General features: G+C 41.2%; 1 protein-coding gene across 6 annotated transcripts in view; it reads right to left on the bottom strand.

The window, feature by feature from the left end:
• LOC105397240 (protein ELYS) overlaps window positions 1-21032 on the bottom strand; it is a 60882-nt gene extending 39850 nt beyond the window's left edge. For all 6 annotated transcript variants that reach the window (XM_048631789.1, XM_048631793.1, XM_048631790.1 and 3 more), the window contains exons 1-21: window positions 20697-21032; window positions 20483-20612; window positions 20164-20290; window positions 19682-19841; window positions 18648-19039; window positions 17898-18050; window positions 15725-15854; window positions 15242-15349; window positions 13746-13904; window positions 13047-13108; window positions 11891-12007; window positions 11449-11574; window positions 10941-11136; window positions 6599-6737; window positions 6021-6143; window positions 4864-5022; window positions 4430-4541; window positions 3931-4072; window positions 3365-3529; window positions 1921-2065; window positions 741-892 (exon numbers count right to left, since the gene is read on the bottom strand). In XM_048631789.1, coding sequence (XP_048487746.1) covers window positions 741-892; window positions 1921-2065; window positions 3365-3529; window positions 3931-4072; window positions 4430-4541; window positions 4864-5022; window positions 6021-6143; window positions 6599-6737; window positions 10941-11136; window positions 11449-11574; window positions 11891-12007; window positions 13047-13108; window positions 13746-13904; window positions 15242-15349; window positions 15725-15854; window positions 17898-18050; window positions 18648-19039; window positions 19682-19841; window positions 20164-20290; window positions 20483-20612; window positions 20697-20793 — 3094 coding nt within the window. In that variant the 5' untranslated portion in view covers window positions 20794-21032. The remainder of the gene's footprint in view (window positions 1-740; window positions 893-1920; window positions 2066-3364; window positions 3530-3930; window positions 4073-4429; window positions 4542-4863; window positions 5023-6020; window positions 6144-6598; window positions 6738-10940; window positions 11137-11448; window positions 11575-11890; window positions 12008-13046; window positions 13109-13745; window positions 13905-15241; window positions 15350-15724; window positions 15855-17897; window positions 18051-18647; window positions 19040-19681; window positions 19842-20163; window positions 20291-20482; window positions 20613-20696) is intronic.
• Window positions 21033-21075: the final 43 nt, after the last annotated feature.

Raw genomic sequence — 21075 nt, 5'->3', positions numbered from 1 at the left:
ACAGCGTTAAAATTAGAATGTGCCCTTCAGAATCGATACCAGTACCGTCTAATTTTATAAAGAGTCTTGAGTCTGAAGAAGCAGTTTTTGACCATTTCAATTGCGTATTTTTCAAACCGTAAATAATTGTCGAATGTTAGTATATGTAGGAATATATAAAGTATATCTACGTACACCAGCTTAGACACTTCAGAAAGGCTAGCACAGGGCGCATTTAAGACGTTACAAAAGTTTTACTTTTATCACGTCTTAACGCGCGCATCTTACGCCCCGTGCTAGGCTAGCAGGACTCACTATGGTCGTGCAGCGCGGCTACTTGCGCGGGCCCGGCTGGCCGCGTCCACCACGATGTCTCGAGTACTGTCGCCGCCACTACGGAGCTTGTTGTTCACTATTTACTAACTAGACCACATTGACAACCAAATGTAGTCGTGAGAGACCTTGACTGCTATGTCGAAGTTCTATTCCCGACCGCGGCATATATTTGCATATCTATCCATGCATCTGTTAAGGCGCGAATTACACAGAAAAGTCATAAGGCGCGGCGCATGCATCTTGCCGCTTCAAAACGTTTCAATACGAAATGTAGGTAAGCGGCGATGAAACGACGTGCCTGTGCCGCGCCGCTTGAGTATACTTAACAACGTGCCCCTGTCCGGTGCCCATATATCTGCCTAGCTTGTGTTAGAATTGCCGTGTTGAGATGTCCCCACATATTATTATTACACACTATGACTCACTATGGTCGTGCAGCGCGGCTACTTGCGCGGGCGCGGCGAGGCGCGGCGCGAGGCGCGGCAGGGCCCGGCAGGCCGCGTCCACCACGATGTCTCGAGTACTGTCGCCGCTTTTGGAACGGATCTTGTTGTTCACTATTTGCGCTTCTAGGTATCTGCGGAGAAGTTTGTTTATTATTTTAATGATTTTTTAGTTGCGCTGTTGTTCTCAAAAATAAACATCTACAGTCAGTTTTATTAGTCGGTATAAGCTTATTTGCCTAGCAAATTTCTTGAGTTAATTACAGAAACAGACTAATTAACTAATTAGCTTACTGTACATAGAAAGATCAGTGATCGGGTAATTCGTAAAAGGGGTTATTGAAATAGCTTCTAAAATCTGTAAATTGAAGTGAAGTAGCACTAAAAAACAGATGGAGTAGAAGAGCCAGGCAAACATAACGTGAGACGCAATACCCTCTGAACCGACGAAATAAGTGATAAACTTTAGTACCTGGCCTGCTGCAGATAGTACATGACGAGTATGTCGAGGGCGCGAGTGTCGCCGCATCGCTCCAGGTAGCGAGTGAATATTCGCTCCTCGTAGCGAAGTAGCGACACTGACTGACCTGGCCTGCTGCAGATAGTACATGACGAGTATGTCGAGGGCGCGAGTGTCGCCGCATCGCTCCAGGTAGCGAGTGAATATTCGCTCCTCGTAGCGAAGTAGCGACACTGACTGACCTGGCCTGCTGCAGATAGTACATGACGAGTATGTCGAGGGCGCGAGTGTCGCCGCATCGCTCCAGGTAGCGAGTGAATATTCGCTCCTCGTAGCGAAGTAGCGACACTGACTGACCTGGCTTGCTGCAGATAGTACATGACGAGTATGTCGAGGGCGCGAGTGTCGCCGCATCGCTCCAGGTAGCGAGTGAATATTCGCTCCTCGTAGCGAAGTAGCGACACTGACTGACCTGGCCTGCTGCAGATAGTACATGACGAGTATGTCGAGGGCGCGAGTGTCGCCGCATCGCTCCAGGTAGCGAGTGAATATTCGCTCCTCGTAGCGAAGTAGCGACACTGACTGACCTGGCCTGCTGCAGATAGTACATGACGAGTATGTCGAGGGCGCGAGTGTCGCCGCATCGCTCCAGGTAGCGAGTGAATATTCGCTCCTCGTAGCGAAGTAGCGACACTGACTGACCTGGCCTGCTGCAGATAGTACATGACGAGTATGTCGAGGGCGCGAGTGTCGCCGCATCGCTCCAGGTAGCGAGTGAATATTCGCTCCTCGTGAGGTAGAAGCGACACTTGTAGTAGCTGGGATAGCTTTCCCGTGGTGCGGCATACTGTGGACAATGATTAGGTTACAGGTATTATTTACAAATTTTAGGTACTTTGCATATCGAACATAACATCACTGCATAGTAGAAAGCAAACTCGTTCCCAGCATCGGCCTGTACGTTAGTTTTGCTTAGATCTTTAAAACTACACAACGTAATTTGATGCGGTTTTTTTATAATATAGAAAGAGGTAGATTTACATGCGAGCGACATGAAGTTGGCACGTCGACTGCCATTCGTTCATTCTATCTACACCTATCTCACTTGCACTCACCGTCTAGTAGCCTAGTCATCAGTAGCTCCGTCTCGCTCGCATTGGCCGCGCTATTCCTGACTAGAAATCTACTGTTGACCATGCGTATACCGACACCGGATGTAAAAAAATATTTATTCTAAAATTTAAACTCTAAAACTTAATTCTCGTAAAAATCTACAACAAAATACAGAATATGATTGCATTTTCTTGTTTTATTTTGACGTATACGACCTTTAAACACATTATATGCCATTTATGACAAGGAAGTCTAATACCGGTATTAATACCGGGATCCCGGTATTGAGTTGTAATACCGGAACTCAATACCGGTATTGAAAATTGTTCCGGTATTGCATGCCCTACCGCCATGCCACAGAACGCATGTCGATGTTAACCTGATTGCCATTAAACTTAGGCTTAAAAGTGGATATTTAATTATCGAAGTACTTAACTTTAACAGTCTACGAAACTACCGGTTAGTAAGTGTGAAAGAATGTGTGTAGGCAGTAAGTACTTCCAGTAAACCCTTTTAAGATAAATGTCAGCTGATATCCATTTCAGCTGGAATCCTGTGAAAAAGCCATTCTTAATTACGTTTAAGGCGCGAATCCTGCCGTAAGGAAGTTAATAAACATTGTTATCACGCGAATAACAATTACTTGTTGTTACTTTATATCTTAACTTAAAAAGTATACTGTTAATATATATTTTTTTTCTTCTTGTGTATTTTTGGTGTGTGCTGGTGCTGGACACCGAATAAAGAATTTTTATCTTTATCTTTATCTTTATCTAGATCCACGGCAGAAGCGACCAATCCGCGAGCGACGTGGAGTTGGCACGACGACTGCCATTCGTTCATTCTATCTATACCTATCTCAATCGCACTCACCGTCCAGTAGACTAGTCATAAATAGCTCTGTCTCGGCCGCATTGGCGGCGCTATTTCTGACTAAGTCCACGGCCGAAGCGACCAATCCGCGAGCGACGTGGAGTTGGCAGGACGACTGCCATTCGTTCAATCTATCTCTACCTATCTCACTCGCACTCACCGTCCAGTAGACTAGTCATCAATAGCTCCGTCTCGGCCGCATTGGCCGCGCTATTCCTCACTAAGTCCACGGCTGAAGCGACCAATCCTCGAGCGACGTGAAGTTGGCACGACGCCATCCATTCGTTCAGTTTGTCTTCAGAGCTTAAGACGTCGCGACGGGTGTCTGTTGAGAGATATAGAAATACATACGAGTATGTGTCACAGAAATAAAAATATAAACTTCAATACTTAGTAAACTACTCGACCTTTGGAATGGACCCTTTGAGATTTACGTGAGCTGAAAATCGGGGTCTTTGAATAGAAAACTCTTTATTTTGCCTCATGAAAATAAATGAATACAAAATAAGAAATCATAAATAAAATAATACAAAAAGGCGGCCTTATTGCATCTACAGGTTGTAGGTGAACCTTTGGATGAAACAGGCAGTTTAGACATAATTTATGATAGTTATAGGGGTGGTGTACCTGTTGAAAAATCGTAGTTCAAAATTGATAAGTAAACTATTGTTCTGAAAGGTATGCCATTATTTGGGACTGTAAATAAGTCCAGTCTTTATTACTAACCTGAATCATGATTCCCTCGCACGTGCAAGTAGTGCAAGGCAGCTTGAGTCTTGTTCTGTGCTAGCAAGGCCGATAGTACCACGCCATGTTGCCAGTCCGACAGAGTGTTGCCTGTCAGACATTGTAGCTGGTCTAGCGCGAACTGGGGGCATTATTAACACGCGGATAGAGGCAGAAGGTATTTCTTTGCTGCGTTGAATGCGAATGGGTTTAGTAATCAGGTGCTTCAAACAATTTTCTGTTTTATCATCTCAGCTGCACGATGTATTTCACTGTCTTTTTCACTTTTCCGATGACCCGGGGGGTAATTTAATGTAGGACTAAATAGGCCAAGCATAGCATGGAACGCCCCCCGGCCCACTGTACCGACGAGTTCAGATATTTAGCCGTTAGTGGCTTTAAGACATGATTAGGAAGGCCGACGGCACAGTATTTGTAGCGTTCCTAATTTTCTTAAGATGATGATGACGTCATATAGATTATTCATAGGTGTACATACATCGAAGTCCCGGTGGTCGAGGTGCCAGAAGGCCTGCGTGGCTTTGATTGCAGTGTTGCTGAGCCCGAACATGGTGGGGAACTGCATGAGGCGACGAATCACCGCCTCGTCCCTGTGGGCGAAACATATTGTCATTAGATATGAAGTCTTTGAACACAGTGATAGACGTAACTTATTTTTCGATGCTCAACGGTAGACCCGATCCAATATCTCTGTAATACGCAAAACTGTTTAATTATCAATGTTGAACCAAAGATGAGTATAAAGAAAATGGGCCCAATTAAATTAGCTATCTATAGACACAATTTTTACCAAAATCGGTTAGATAGAGCTCGAGTTATAAGCAAAAAACACGACCTATCCTCCATTTTAGACACCTATCCTCCATTTTAGACACCTATCCTCCATTTCAGACAGTTTAATTCTACATTGACCTGAGCTCGTCGTGCAGCGCGCAGTAGTCGACCAGCAGGTACAGCAGCAGCGCGTGCTTGTCCTGCTCCGACGCGCCCGGCAGCAGGTACACTCGCAGCAGCGCGTATAGAGATGGCGGCGGGTAGAGGCCGTTGGCGCTGCCGCACGCTTTCCAGATTCTGGGTGGGGAAGGGGAATAGGTGTTATAAAAACCTGTATACAGCGTGTATCAATAATGGATATTTAAAGTCGGATTTCGAGGACACTATATTTTATTTAATAATAAAAAAACAAAAATTTTAGAGTGTTAAATGAAATTTATAGAAACACTCATAGAATCCAATTTTAAACAAAGAATTTTAAGTTATGCCCTTCAGAATCGAGTTCAGTGTCTTCGAAAGATCCGCGCATAAGGCTCTGACACATAAACAAGATACGAAGTCGTGTCATGCCACTCTCTTGGTCTCTCTCTCTCAATAAACGCGTGAAAGTAAAAAGGAAACTTTTACGACGTATCATCGTAACGTGTTTATGTGTGTGTAAGCTGTGAGGCCTTATGCAGCAAGTACACTCGATCTTGCCAGAATGATTCATAATTGAGTATCAACAATACAGTACTGTGTGAGCTTGTCGCCGAACTGGTGCGCGATGAGCTGGTCGATGTACAACAGAGGGCAGCACGTGTCAGCGGCCGAACTGTAGCTACAGACATCCACATTGAACTTATAACACCTCTCTGCTGATTTGCTGCACTCAAATTAGTGTTTGCCTCTTCAGAACTGACATCCAGTGTCTTGAAAAGATCCTCTCTTAGGGATCCCTATAAATACGATACGACGTCGCTGACTCCCCCATTTAACACCTCCAATTGGGAAGGAGACTTTTTACGAAGCATTGTATTGTGTTTATGTGTTTAGGCAGCTAACAGGTTAACCCACTTTTAGTGCAACAATAAAATCCTAACTAATATTATAAATGCGAAAGTAACTGTGTCTGTCTGTCTGTTACTCTTTCACGCCAAAACTACTCAACGGATTTGAATGAAATTTGGTATACATACGGTCTAGACCCTGGGAAAGAACATAGGCTACTTTTTATCCCGGAATTCCCACGGGAAAACTTTTTAAGGCGAAGCGAAGCTCGCGGGCAACAGCTAGTAAAATTAATAATAATTTACTGTGTGAGCTGGTCGCCGAACTGGTGCGCGATGAGCTGGTCGATGTACAACAGAGGGCAGCACGTGTCAGCGGCTGCCGAGTCGGACAGCCCGCTGCCGTGCAGGCGGTGCAGCTTGATGCGTCTGGAAGAGAGAATAAATGGTTGAATAATAATACTTATAGAAAAAAAATTCACAGGATTTCACAAAGATAGATAAAACATTTGAAAATTGTATAGTTGGCGGCCTTATAACTGACATTATTACTCGTATGGCATAAAAACCCCCTTTTACAGCCTGATGTTAAAGTTACACGGTGACAGCGGATTCTGTGTAATTTCTACGGATCCCGCTTTAATTTGTTATGAATACGGAACCTAAAATCTACACAACCATTTATGGATACTGCTATTGTGGATTGGAAATTCAGTTCAGTAATTGAAACAAGATATAGCTTGGCAAAAAAGGGTACAAATTAATAGGCCACTTTTATTAATACTTCGCCACCCAAGTAAGTAGCTGGCTGCCCAAAATAGTTCCCTTTCTTCACTAACCTACCAGGCTGTACACAGAACAACACCCTGTACACAGTGTCTCACCTCTCCCTGTACGCGGCCTGCAGCGGCGCCGGCGGACCGCGCGCCGGCAGCAGCCCCACGCACGCGCACCACTGCACCACGCACGCGTGCACGCACACGCACGACACGCACGCGTGGCGCTCTTCCAGCTCGCTTAGCGCTGGAATAGACAAATAATACAATTACAAGCATATCTATTGGTCCCGCTGACCCCATCAAATACATTAACTAACTGTATTTATTTGCTGTGTGTTTTGGTTTTCTTTTTAAAATGACTCTGGAACTACTGTACCAAAATGTACGCGGCCTACGTACGAAAACTCGTGAATTCAAATGTAGTATATTGAGTTCCAATTATGATTTAATATGCATTACAGAAACCTGGCTTTTGCCTGGTATTTATAACGAAGAACTTTTCGATAGTAGATATGTAGTTTACCGTACTGATAGGCCATACGAGCGGTTGTCGGTGGGCCGCGGCGGCGGCGTGCTGCTGGCGGCGCGGAGCTCGCTCCGCACGCGCGCGGCGCCGCTGCCCGACCCCCGCTCTCTACCCGACATCGAGCTCACGGGACTTGTTTTAGAGTACTCTGACATTGGTAACTGCCTTAAGAGTATACGTATTTATTGTTGTTATATACTTCAGAGTAATAAACAATTAACATCCTTAAGCAAGTATTTAGATTTTATCGAGGAACAAAGAAACTTATTTCCTGATGATGATTTTTTGTTAGTGGGTGATTTTAATATTGCACACGCGATCTGGGAACCGTCTCCAGATGGTGCTTGTAAATTAATTTCCGGTAATTTATCACCCCCCTTGGTCACAGAACTGAATCGTTTTATGAATTATACCAATTTATTACAATATAATACAATACCCAATAACAATTCCAGAATGTTAGATCTGATCTTGTCCTCTGTCAAGTGCACAGTATCTAGATGCCCTATGCCAGTAGTAAAGGAGGATGGACATCATCCATCTCTGGATATTTTAATTGATATCAATGTCAAACCCTCATTAAAATGCCCTAATAAAACTGTGAAACTATTTCACAAGGCTGATTACACTTCTGTAAGGTCCTGGCTGGCAGAAACAGACTGGCCCGACGCGTTAGCCTGTCTTGACCCGGACTCCGCCTGCACATATTTCTATAATAAGTTGTATGATGCTGTTGATCTCCACGTACCCACTAAAGTTATCAAAAAACCACACAAATACCCTACCTGGTTTAACGAATCATTAAAAAAAATTATAAAAGAAAAACTAAAATATCATAAAAAATGGAAAAAATATAAGAACTTAAATGACTATCGCACCTTCTCCTTACTTCGTGAGCGTCAAAAGGCTATGCAGAATAAATGTTACTCAGAATATATTGCCCACTGTGAAGAAAATATTAAATGTGACCCTAAATTTTTCTGGAACTTTATTAAGAATAAAAAGAGCAGCAATGGACTACCTAATAGTATGGTATATGGTGATCAATCAGCCGCCAATGTTCAAGGTATTTGTGATTTGTTTAACAATTTCTTTCAATCGGTTTATGAGAAACCTCCTCCATCGTCGATAGAAGCGGACCTCACTCACATTGATTCAAAGTTAGATATATCGAAAGTCATCCTAAATGAGGATAAGGTTCTAATATATCTTAAAAACATTAATATTAACAAGGGTATGGGCCCTGATGGCATTCTTCCCCTTTTTCTGGTCAACTGCGCTAGTGTTTTATACATACCTATAACTATTATATTCAATAAATCACTTTCACAAGGTATATTTCCCGCTATTTGGAAGAGGACGAACATAATTCCAATTTTTAAAACAGGTAGTAGGCATAAAGTCACTGATTATCGCCCAATTTCAAAATTATGTGTCCTTGGAAAATTGTTCGAAAAAATTATTTACGACATTATTTATCCCCTTATTCGTCCAACCATAATCAACAACCAGCACGGCTTCGTGTCTGGTCGATCAGTGGAAACTAATCTCTGCGAGTTGACCCATACTGTACTGAAGGCTATGGAGGATGGTCATCAAGTGGACGTTGTCTATACTGACTATTCCAAAGCGTTCGACAAACTATCACATTTTCATTTGTTGCGTAAACTGGAAGCAGTCGGTATACATGGGGACCTTCTACGTTGGCTCGAATCTTACCTAAGTAATAGATGTCAGGCTGTAGCTATAAATGGATTTACTTCTGCGTTTGTGCCAGTCCACTCTGGTGTACCCCAGGGCTCACATTTGGGTCCTCTGTTATTTAATATATTTATTAACGATATATTATATTATCTACATCATTCAGATTGCTTGCTCTATGCAGATGATAAAAAGATATTTAAAATAATCAGGGAGCCTCAGGATTGTACCAATTTGCAGAGTGATCTCAATAATTTATGTGTCTTTTGCTCGGTGAACCATTTGTCTCTGAATGTCTCCAAATGCAATGTTATATCCTTTTCTCGCAAAACTAACACCACGTTTACTACTTATTATCTCAATGGCCAAAATATACAAAGGGTAGATAGGGTTCGGGATTTGGGTGTCATTCTGGATGAGAAGATGTCTTTTGTTCCCCACATTGAGCATATAACCAACAAGGCTTATAGTATGCTGGGCTTTGTGCTCCGATCATGTAGGGACTTCAGAAATCCAGCAACTTACAAAATTTTATTTTTTGCGTACGTAAGGAGTGTGCTGGAATTTGCCTCCGTTATTTGGAGTCCTCAGTATCACATCTATATTAATATGATTGAAAAAATTCAAAATAAATTTATTAAATATGTTAACTTTAGATTATGTGGTGATGAAAAATTTAAGCTCACTTCACTTCAAACTCGAAGAATGCACAGTGATATTATGTTCTTGCATAAGATTATTAACAATTTGTTGGATACACCTTTTCTATTGAGTAAGATTAACTTTAATTGTCCGGCTAAGTTAACTAGATCATGTTTAACGTTTTCAATACCAAATGCTAAAACGAATTATTCTCAGAATTCTTTTCTTATCAGAGCTAGTAAATTATGTAATAAAGTTTGTAAAGATTTAGATTTATTTATGCTATCAAGCAATGTTCTCAAAAATAGATTAAATAACTTACGTACTGACTGACATACCTTATTTAAAAATAGATAAAATAACTTACATACTGACTGACATACCTAATTTAAGTTATTCTTAATGTTTTTTTTTTGTATATCGGTAGGTTAATTAAAATTAAAATATACTTATATATATATGTTTTAAACTGTCTTAACTATCTAAGTTATATTATAAGTGGAAACTGTTTTTGGTTTAAGTTATAATTTTCTGTCTAAATTATTTTTTTATATGTAACTGTTGGTTTTCCATAAATAAATAATAAATAATAAATAAATAAATAGAAAAATACAAAAATAAAACAAAAATGCGGCCTTATTGCTTTGCCAGACATATACCTTTGATGGATATATGTTACATACCTTGGACCATAATACCTACTTTTATTAAAGTCCGATAAAGAAGAGCGAAGAGAACAGTAGGTACTCCTACTCTTAAAATAAATTCTTCGCAATGACATGAAAGAAAACTTCTTCTCATGAAAGAAATTTCATGTAGGAGACTCCCCGAATGATGTGTAAACTTTATCTGCGTTCAACGAACAGAGGGGGTCCCACGCTCTATACTACAGTACTACAGACACTCACCATCAGGCACCATCAGGCGGCAGCACTGCGTCGACACGGCGTCCAGCAGGCCGGTCAGCTCGGCCGGCTGCCTCTATACTACAGTACTACAGACACTCACCATCAGGCACCATCAGGCGGCAGCACTGCGTCGACACGGCGTCCAGCAGGCCGGTCAGCTCGGCCGGCTGCCTCTATACTACAGTACTACAGACACTCACCATCAGGCACCATCAGGCGGCAGCACTGCGTCGACACGGCGTCCAGCAGGCCGGTCAGCTCGGCCGGCTGCCTCTATACTACAGTACTACAGACACTCACCATCAGGCGGCAGCACTGCGTCGACACGGCGTCCAGCAGGCCGGTCAGCTCGGCTAGTTGCCTCTATACTACAGTACTACAGACACTCACCATCACCAGACGGTCGAATGGCGTAGTGGTTAGTGGCCCTGACTGCTATGCCGAAGGTCCCGGGTTCGATTCCCGGCTGGGGCAGATATTTGTTTAAAGACAGATATTTGTACTCGGGTCTTGGGTGTTGATATTTATATTTAATATGTATCTATCTATGTATTTGTGTACATAAATATCAGCTGTCCGATACCCATAACACAGGCTCTGCCTAGCTTGGGGTCGGATGGCCGTGTGTGAGATGTCCCCACATATTTATTATCATTATTATTATTATTACCATCAGGCACCATCAGGCGGCAGCACTGCGTCGACACGGCGTCCAGCAGGCCGGTCAGCTCGGCTAGTTGCCTCACACAGTGCGCCAGGCTCCGCAACATGGCGCGGTCGGCTGGAGATGATGAGACGAAGAGCGGGGCTGTGAGGTCTTTGACGGACTGTTTGAGCTCGATGGCGCGTTGCCAGGCCCAGTCGATCTGAGGGGGAGAGTATTGTGATTAAAATTACAAAATCGAGAGGAAAATTACCATTTAAAAAAATACCGGTACAAACTACATACCCATAAGTTTTAAAACATAAAACTCTCAAAGAGTGGACTTATTACGCCCTACCTCTGAGGTACAGATAAACATAAACAACCGGCTGAAGGTCATTTTTAAATACTAAAGGGTTATTGCCGTAATCCCCACTCTTGACTTGAAGGGCTAGAGATATCACACTACGCTATCATTTACCATCGAAGACTAGAGAGGAAAATAAAAAAAATTAAGTATCTGGTCACGACTCACGAGCAGCGCGAGCGTGCAGCCGGCGCCCGAGTGCGTCCCTGTCGCCCAGTCGTGTGCGCAGCGGGTGAGGAAGCGGGACAGACGGGCTTCTAGCGCGACCGTTAGCAGGGCGCGACGTTGTTCTTCCTGAAATAAGATGTTATAGGTTATAATAAAAATATTTAACATCTGCCATACGATAAATAAATACATATAAAGATGTAAACTAAAGCGTGTAGACTTAAATCAGAATGATATATAAAATACTTAGGGTGTATGACGATCTGAAAAGCTTCAGCCATAGATTATCCAGGGTGTTTAAGGAACATGGCATGGCATGTCGTAGCGAGTACGACATTTATATTCAATCGTGTTCGTATCACACCAGCTTCTATTGAAAAATTTTGTGCCGCCATTTTTAATCATCTTTCGTGAACCTAAGAACACACTCTAATTAACATACCAAGTCTTCGCTATCCCTTGACCCGTGAGTCAGCAGGCCGGCTTCAGCGGCCGCCTTGTACAGCGGATGAGGCGCGAGCAATGCCGATCCGCCTTGCGAGAGCAGACTGTTGATCACCTGGAGAGGAAAGGTACAGAATGTTGTTAAAGTATTATATGCTACTACGTACTAGCTTTTCCCCCGCGCTTCGCTTCGCCTTAAAGTTTTCCCGTGGGAATTCCGGGATAAAAAGTAGCCTATGTTCTTTCCCAGGGTCTAGACCGTATTTATGTCGCAGGCATCTGGTTTAATCTCCTGTTTGATTGAACCGCTAGCCCGTTCATTGGATGACGCTATTCAGTTGTATGACTAGGCCGAACGTTGAATGTACAAGCGTCACAAAACGTCCAACTAGTTAGCGGACTTAAAGTCAGTCAGGTGGTGAATAAAACAAATATGGCGTCTGACAGCGAACAGCTGACACAAAAAGCACTTGTATTGTTATTTTGTGCAAATAAATTAGCTTTAAAGTGCGTTATTTATGTTAAAATTGTGTGACAACATGGATTTACCTATTATTACACCGTAGGCGGATAGTTTCAAAGAAAAAATGTGCTGAAAATGGATAATTATGAACAACAATATCAAGGTACGTTTATTGTTATTGTTTAGTTAATTTGTGAGATGAGAGCTTTGTAAAATAGTCTTTTTGTTGACTCTTGTCTGGTCATGTTCATCCTAACCAGACATTACAAAGTTGCTATACTATATCCCATTTAACGACTTCGCTGAATAACGTTCAGTCAAGACGTTGGACGTTACAGTCAACCACTTGACGAGTTGTTCTTTAGTCATTCAACTGAGTAGCGTCATCCAATAAACGGGCTAGCGGTTCAATCAAACAGGAGATTAAACCAGATGCCTGCGACATTTATACCAAATTTCATTCAAATCCGTTCAGTAGTTTTGGCCTGAAAGAGTAACAGACAGACAGACAGACACAGTTACTTTCGCATTTATAATATTAGTTAGGATTCGGTATTCTAAGGCGTAACGGGAACTGGGGAATTTTCCAAAGTCGTGTTCAAAAGTCTGTAATCATCACGGGCCTCTTAGATTATTACATACTTATTTTATTTACTGTCCTTTCATTAACATAAGTAGGTATAAAACTCACCTGTCGCTGGATACCAGTTGTGTTGAGTAGGGTGGCCTCCGATGTGCTGAGTACAATACAATCTGCAAAGAAGATACAATATTATAGATATCACATGGAAAACACATGATATGATTATGTAGAATCATGGTCATGTAGAAACATAAGGTATAACACCCGAGTTCGCGTTGTCCTATGGGTATAGTGTCACGAACACGAATAAATATAAATAACAACGTTGTTGTAAATAGCTGCTAGAAACTTACTATTTACTTAGCCGGTTAACCATACATGCAGGAGTTCACTGTAGAAAAACCTTTGACTTACTATAGCTCAGCGAGTTCGGATAGAAATGCTCTTCCAGCCTGTGCGCAGTTGCGTACGGCGCGACGCTCGGCGCGCACAGCGCGCGCCTAGCACGTGCGTGCGCTCCAGCGGCAGTATATAATGTATAATATACATACTCTGGCATATTATTTACCGCTTCAAGAAACAAAACTGACTGTGTGGCCCGAAAAGTAAGTCAGCGACTTCTTATAGAACGTATTTCCAGTAAATGCGCGGAAGCATACGACGAATCACTCGTTGTAATTTTCACTGATTGTATTGTAATATACATAGCTGCTAGAAACTTACTATACACTTAGCTGGCTGAATGGACTTGACTTTACGTATCACCGTAGCCAGAACCTTACTATAGCTCAGCTGCTAGATACTTACTATAGCTCAGCGAGTTCGGATAGAAATGCTCTTCCAGCCTGTGCGCAGAAGCGTACGGCGCGACGCTCGGCGCGCACAGCGCCGCGCCCAGCACGTGCGTGCGGTCGAGGGGCAGGGCGCACGCGTGCGTGAACGGACTGGACTGCAGCGGGTAGGTTGCTGGAAGGAAATTATAATGATAATAATAAATCTTTATTGATAGTAAACATAGAAGAGATAGTTTTCTCGACTACTATCATAACGAGGATCACATGTAGCTTGTATGCATAAATTAGTAGGCGCACACTTCTCTTGAGTGTAACAGTGATTCGGTGGCGTGTGGAGTCAATATTAATAGTAAGTATAAGACTGTGGAAAACGCAAAGCGCGTTTGCGTGTTTTTTATGTTTGTTTTGAGTTTTGTTGTACTGCAGTTTAAAGGTTTTTATTCTAAACATGTATATATAATTATTACTTTTACTAAAGAATAAGTAAATGAAGGCGCCCTGGGAATATGTAATGGACAACATTTCATTTTCTTTACCCTATATTTTTATTAGCTATTCGGAAAGTTTATAAAAAATTAGAGGACCCGTATTTTTTTATTTTGTATATACATAAATTTTTGCATGTTATTTTTAACCTTAAAGTTAATTATTTTAAAACCGGAAGTGACTTCACATATTAGGCTGAATTTTTATTTTTGTCTATTGCCTTAGTCTCGAAAAAAACATAAATGACACTGACAAGTGACATTTAAACTTTGTTTACATGCCAACCAACAAATGGGTCATTTTCAAATGACATTGATATTTCTGATGATACTATCATGTAAAAAAATAAGCAGAAGCATTTTTCAGAAGCATTTTTTCAGCTGTGTAGGCGGTGGCATGTTCTGAGACATATTATACAGAGGTCATCTCTTAATAAGTACTAACCATTTTATATGATACATAAAAAAAATAGTCAGAAAGTGTCAGAAGAGAATTTATGAAAATGACCCAAATAAACAACAACGTCACGATAAAACGTCAACGTCAATCATAAATGATAGTGACAGTTACTTTGTTTTTAAATCTATAGGCTTTGATCATCAAAATGCATCGCACCTGATGCATGACGTCATCAGCACTTTTTTACTATTTTATGATTTTCTCGAAAATGATACATCCAAAAAATACAAAAACATTTTTTTTGTGGCCTTTAGAGCTAAATCTCGAAATGGTTTTCGATTTATAGCAGCTTTAGTTTTTTGAAATGTTGTCCATTTCAAATTCAATTTGTTCTCGACGTGAGTGTCAACCTCTATACTCTGTCCATTATATTATTGTTTTTTAGACAGTTCAAATCCCATACATTTTTGACGACTGCAAAGGAAAACCAACTTTACTTACCAGACATAAGGAAACGTCATAAATACAATAACATAGTGGAAGCTATATAGCTATCTCTACGGGGATTACACTCGTAAACATATTCATGTTAGTATGCATAAACGATATTATAACTATACTCACACGGCATCTGCGCCTTGTACCACTGGTCCAGGTCGAACAGCAGCGCGGCGTGGTGCGGCGCGCCCGAGCCCCAGCACTCCCACACCAGCTGCACCAGGTTCAACATGTCTGTGGGAACAATTGAAAAAAATCATAAGGCAGATGCAGTGATGATGAAAAATAATAATACCTAACACCGCCCGTCATTTTGGGCGACTCATCAGACATGTATTCCGTAGTGGTTAGATCAGGAAGGCTATCAGATGTATAGGTTTATCCAAGATTCTTTAGTTGTTTATTGGCAGATTATTCGGCGATGATAATGAGAGTAAACATTATGTAGAATGTAGCTGGGAATAATTTCCACCATAAAAGCATTTACACAAATTGCGCATTAATTCAAAAACCTCAGCTCTACAAAAGTATGAAATAAATTCATTCAATCTAATCTTCGGGCTCTATGTCCCTGATTAGAGAAAAGACTTGAAGATGAAGGAGACATACTGTCCTCTCCGTCTTCCCCGAGGCTGGTGGCGATGGAGTGAGTGCGACAGGAGACGCAGCGCCCGCCGGCCGCGCCGCCCTCGAGGGATGACAGCTCCATTTGGAACCGGATCGTTGATGTTGAGAAGTCCTGTGAAAGAGGTAAATAGGGTTTAGGTTATAGCTAACCAATTGATCAGTCACATTCTTATAGACACTAAAAATCTATTATAGTCTGTATAATTATGTGTATCGCCCCGGGACATGGGTAGTTAATCTAGGAGATAGATAGATAGGTATTGATTCAAATTTTTGGTAACAAGTATTATAATGCAGCCAGTTCAAAAGAGATTTTAGAAGATTCCTCCATCTGACTAAATCCTAGGCACTTGTTACAAGATTCTCTCACTTCAATCCCATTTTTTTTCTCACTCTCCACAGAACCTATTTCAGGTGGCTCCCAATTCCCAATAAGCACTGTACACACACAACCTATACCGGAAAGCTATAGATCGCATCCAGTGGCATGCTTTGAGAGTGGGCTTAGTCCAGCAGTAGACTATATGGATATGATATTTACGAGGGCTACACCGAAAAGATCGGGAATAGAATACTTAGGAATAAATTAGAGTGAAACCTTTTTGGTGTATCAAATGTAGTGTTTTTTCAAACATAATTCCATTTTCGAATTTTAAAAAAAGTAAAAAATAAAAGAGTATTGACCATTTGAATTTGACAAGTTGGTGTAAAAAATGGAGCTTACGCGGGAACATTTCCGTGCAATAATTTTTCACAACTTTCGTCGAGGTTTATCTCAAGAACAATGTCTCGCCGAGCTTGTTTCTATTTATAAACTTGAAGCACCAAGTAAAACGACTATATATCGTTGGTATTCTGAGTTTCGCCGTGGACGTTCCTCTCTTACTCTCTCCACAGTCCCTTCTACTGGTCGGCCAAAAACAGCGGTAACACAAGATAACATCGATGCTGTACGCCAGTTAATAAAAGAAGATAGACATGTGACATACGAGCAGATTCGGGCTTCTCTCAGCATTGGTATGACAGCCATTCAAACCATTTTACATGAAGAACTGGGTGTCAAGAAGTTAGTTTCGCGCTGGGTGCCCCACCGTTTGACCGAGGAACAAAAGTCGGCTCGTGTTAATTGGTGTCGATCTGCTCTGCAACGGTTCAATGGAGGCAGTTCAAATGCTGTCTACAATATCGTCTCTGGTGATGAATCGTGGATTTATTCATATGAGCCCGAAAGAAAACATCAATCGGCAGTTTGGGTCTTCGAAGGTGAGGTCAAGCCAACAAAAGTTATTCGCTCACGCAGCGTGTCGAAAAAAATGGTCGCTTCGTTTGTATCGAAAACTGGCCATGTGGCTACGATTCCATTACAAGAACAAAGGACGGTTACTGCTGATTGGTACACAACAGTTTGTTTGCCGGAAGTCGTAAGAGAACTTCGTAAAACTAACCCGAATCGTTGTATAATCCTTCACCACGATAATGCAAGCTCTCATACCGCTCGCAAAACAAGAACGTTTTTAAATATGGAAAACGTGGAGTTGATGGACCATCCTCCGTATAGCCCTGATCTGAGCCCCAATGATTATTTTACATTCCCAAGAATTAAAGATATGCTACGTGGTCAACGGTTTAGCGGCCCAGAAGAGGCGGTCGAAGCTTACAAATCAGCTGTTTTGACAGTATCCACTTCAGACTGGAATTACCTTTTCAATGATTGGTTTAATCGAATGAAAAAGTGCATTGAATGTCACGGAGACTACTTTGAAAAACAATAAAAGTAAATAATATTATGATATCTTTGTACTTTTTTCTATTCCCGATCATTTCGGTATCGCCCTCGTATGTTGCAGTTTTGTAATAAAAACACTTACCTGGTACAAATACTGGCAATCATCCAGGTAGCAGAACACAAACCTGGTACAAATACAGTAGCACAACACTCACCTGGTACAAATACAGTAGCACAACACTCACCTGGTACAAATACAGTAGCACAACACTCACCTGGTACAAATACAGCAGCAGAACACTTACCTGGTACAAATACAGCAGCAGAACACTTACCTGCTACAAATACAGCAGCAGAACACTTACCTGGTACAAATACAGTAGCAGAACTAACACAAACCTGGTACAAATACAGTAGCAGAACACTTACCTGGTACAAATACTGGCCGTCGTCCAGCAGCCGCTTGCCCTGGTACGTGAGCGAGTGCATCACGGCCAGCGGGAACTCTTGCTCCTCGAAGCGGTCTGCTACAGAGTACACCGCCCACAGGTAGCAGAAGGCGCGCGGGTCGTCGCACGGCTCCTGAGGGTAGAAGACAGGTCATAGATAAATAATTGTAAAATTTTACGTCAATTAAACCATTTGACTTTGACTTTAGCCTTTTATTTAGGGTTGGCTTTGTGCGTTAAGTCAGGCTATTTTACCCTATCCCCTGTCATATCCTCATTCACTCCACACTTTGTCATGTCTTCTTTCACACAATCAAGCCACGTCTTTCTTGGTCTTCCTATGTTGCGCAATCTTTCAGGTCTCATTTTCAACTCTTGACACAAGACAGGTTATACATAGAATATGTTATGGTAAAAGGTAAAGTTTTGTACCTCGTCAAACATCGATGTTTGAATGAATAGGCGGTTAGTGTGTTTGATAAGGTATTTATACAAGTCTATAGCTACTTCTGAAGTGAGTCTGGGGCAAAGAAACCTGACCCCTCTCAGGTAACATTGGCAATCTGACAGGAGTTACTGTACAATGTTGTGAAAAATAAGAACATGGACAATTTCAGCTGAAAGATTTGATTACAGAGAAACATAGAGGTCTGTGCTAATAGTTGGCTTGTTATGTACCAAAGAAAGTGAAAAATCAATACGTCATAGCACAATAAAAACATAAAAATACCTGGAATCCAAAATGCGTAACTGGCAGGCACTCCACATTGACTTGCGAAGTAAACTCCAGCTCCAACGTCATCAGATTCCAAATTTGAAATGCTCCAAAATTGAACCCTATAGCCAAACTACCCAGCTGAGGAATGTACTGCATTGTGGACACCCTCACATGATCCCTTCTGGCTTTCATTCTTATACTTCCGTCAGGGTTGTGGAATAAATACTGGCCATCTACAATTGAGTTTTCATTGAGTAGGATTGCCAAATGGTCATCATTCTCTATGGCAAGCTCTCTTTGCTCTTCTATTTGTGGCACTGCATTCATTGGTAGGAATGTTACATTGACCATGTTTTGCTCATTTCTTACTAGGTGGTCTAAACCATTGGCAGTGTCTTTCAGGGCTGGAAAGAAAATTTTAAGTTTAAGTAATAATTTTCATAACAGTGATTCTTATAAGTAAGTGCATTACAAACTATGTATCTTTGTATGTCAGGCAGGAAGATTATTATATTGGAGCTATTCAGACCCAACTATTCAGGTCCGCCTGCGCAACTAACATACAAATCATACAAAGATTTCAAAACAAAGTGCTCAGAAACATATGTGCTGCTCCCTGGTTTACCAAAAATGAAGAAATCCATGAGTACCTGGAAGTGACAACAGTAAAAGAGGAGATCGAAAATCGCATAAAAAGCTACAAAGGCCGCCTTGAAAGGCACATAAACCCACTGGCAATAGAACTTTTAAACACAGAAAAAGATGTTGTATGCTTGAAGCGTCCTAACTTGCTCAACATAAAGTGATACTCGCATATTTAAAGTGAAGGTGTTGTCAGTGGACAACTCTTCCCCATCGACATGAAGTCATCACATCTGATAAAGGCTAAACAAGCTGATGGCAGATAAGCCTTAAGAAAAAAAAAAAAAAAAAATTCAGACCCAACTGCTGTTGTTTCAATCAGACAATATAGCTTTACATTTGAACTATTCTGAACTACCAGCTATATCTTCTGAACAGTACAGGAATAAATATAAAACATTTACCTTCAATCAAACTAGCCCTGTTCAAATCAAAGGCAAAGATCTCTCCACTCTTAGTGCCAGCTAGGACCACTCCGTCAAAGCAAGTGAACGGACCATCAGGCATGCAGTCGCACACAGACAGGTTGGTGACCACACAGTCTGTCTGGATGCAGCGCAGGACCTAGGAGGTAGATAAATAGAGATTTATTTGTGAAGCACTATAATAATGAAGTAAACAGATTACATTTTAATTAGTGTACCAAACTGGTCTTATTTCTTATAGCAATCTTTTTAGACAACTTTTTTATGTATGGACTTAAAAATCTTACAGCTTATAGCTGAATGTTTTCTTAACAACCTTTTGATGGAAGATCTTAAGATTGCAGTGTTCTGTAGTTCCTGGGGTTTTATGTATATGTGTTTAAATGCTTAGTCCACTCTTTGTACACTTATGTTGATATTTGTGCAATAAAGGATTAAAATTAATAAATAAGTATAAGTACCTGGGAGCCGTTGACATGGAACACGGCAATGATACCCGTGCCTCCCTCGCACTCCAGGCTGATGACCAGCTGCTTGGAGCCCTCTGTGAGAGGTGTGGGCAGCTCTACCACACATGTCACTAGAGTGCTGGAAATGTTTAAAGTTCACCTGATGTTGAAATAATAATAACTAACTTCCTAATAGGAAAATTAGTTTTTGGAATAAATAATGTACTAATTGGTTACTATTCATTTTATACTTTATACTTGTTTTCACACTGTTTTTAGACATTAAATAGTAGGTATGTTTCAATTATATAAGTACAAATACTTCCAGTACCTTAGAGCAGCAGAGAAGGTCCATGCTGCTACTTTCAGACCAGTCCTCAGATCTATGACACAGAACTTCGGCCCCAAAGCCAGCCATCCATACTTTGTATCGCTTAAGATGCCACCGAAAGGAGTTTTATCTGAAATTGACTTGCATTGAGTAGGTATTCTAAAATCTATATTTTGAGAGCACTACAGTAAAGAACCATAAATTAGTAACTTACCGGTATTATCTTCCGTAGGCTGCAAATAATTAAATACAGCTGGAGATAGATTGGTTGTTTTCACAATAGAGAAAACACTATCTTGTAATCTCTGCATTTTTAGGAGTCGTAACGATAATTTGAATACTTTTAATCGCCGTTGGTATAGGTTAGAATAACATTTTAATTATATACTGAAAGTACCCCGATAAATCCTAAAAATCGCAAGGATATCCAATAACTGTTTTCTATTGGTTTTGTAACATAACGATGAACTTAATGAAAAAAACTGATTTTTAATTTAAAATAACAATTTTCAACGCGCGGTATCGGCAAATTCCGCTTTGTTTGACAATATGGCTGTGACAGTGACAGTGACAGTTGAGTTGAATGTATCCTG

This window comes from Plutella xylostella, chromosome 29 (genome assembly GCF_932276165.1).
Source record: "Plutella xylostella chromosome 29, ilPluXylo3.1, whole genome shotgun sequence".
Classification (NCBI taxonomy): domain Eukaryota; kingdom Metazoa; phylum Arthropoda; class Insecta; order Lepidoptera; family Plutellidae; genus Plutella; species Plutella xylostella.
The sequence above is the reverse complement of the archived record's forward strand: the minus strand, read 5'-3'. Positions and strand labels throughout refer to the sequence as shown.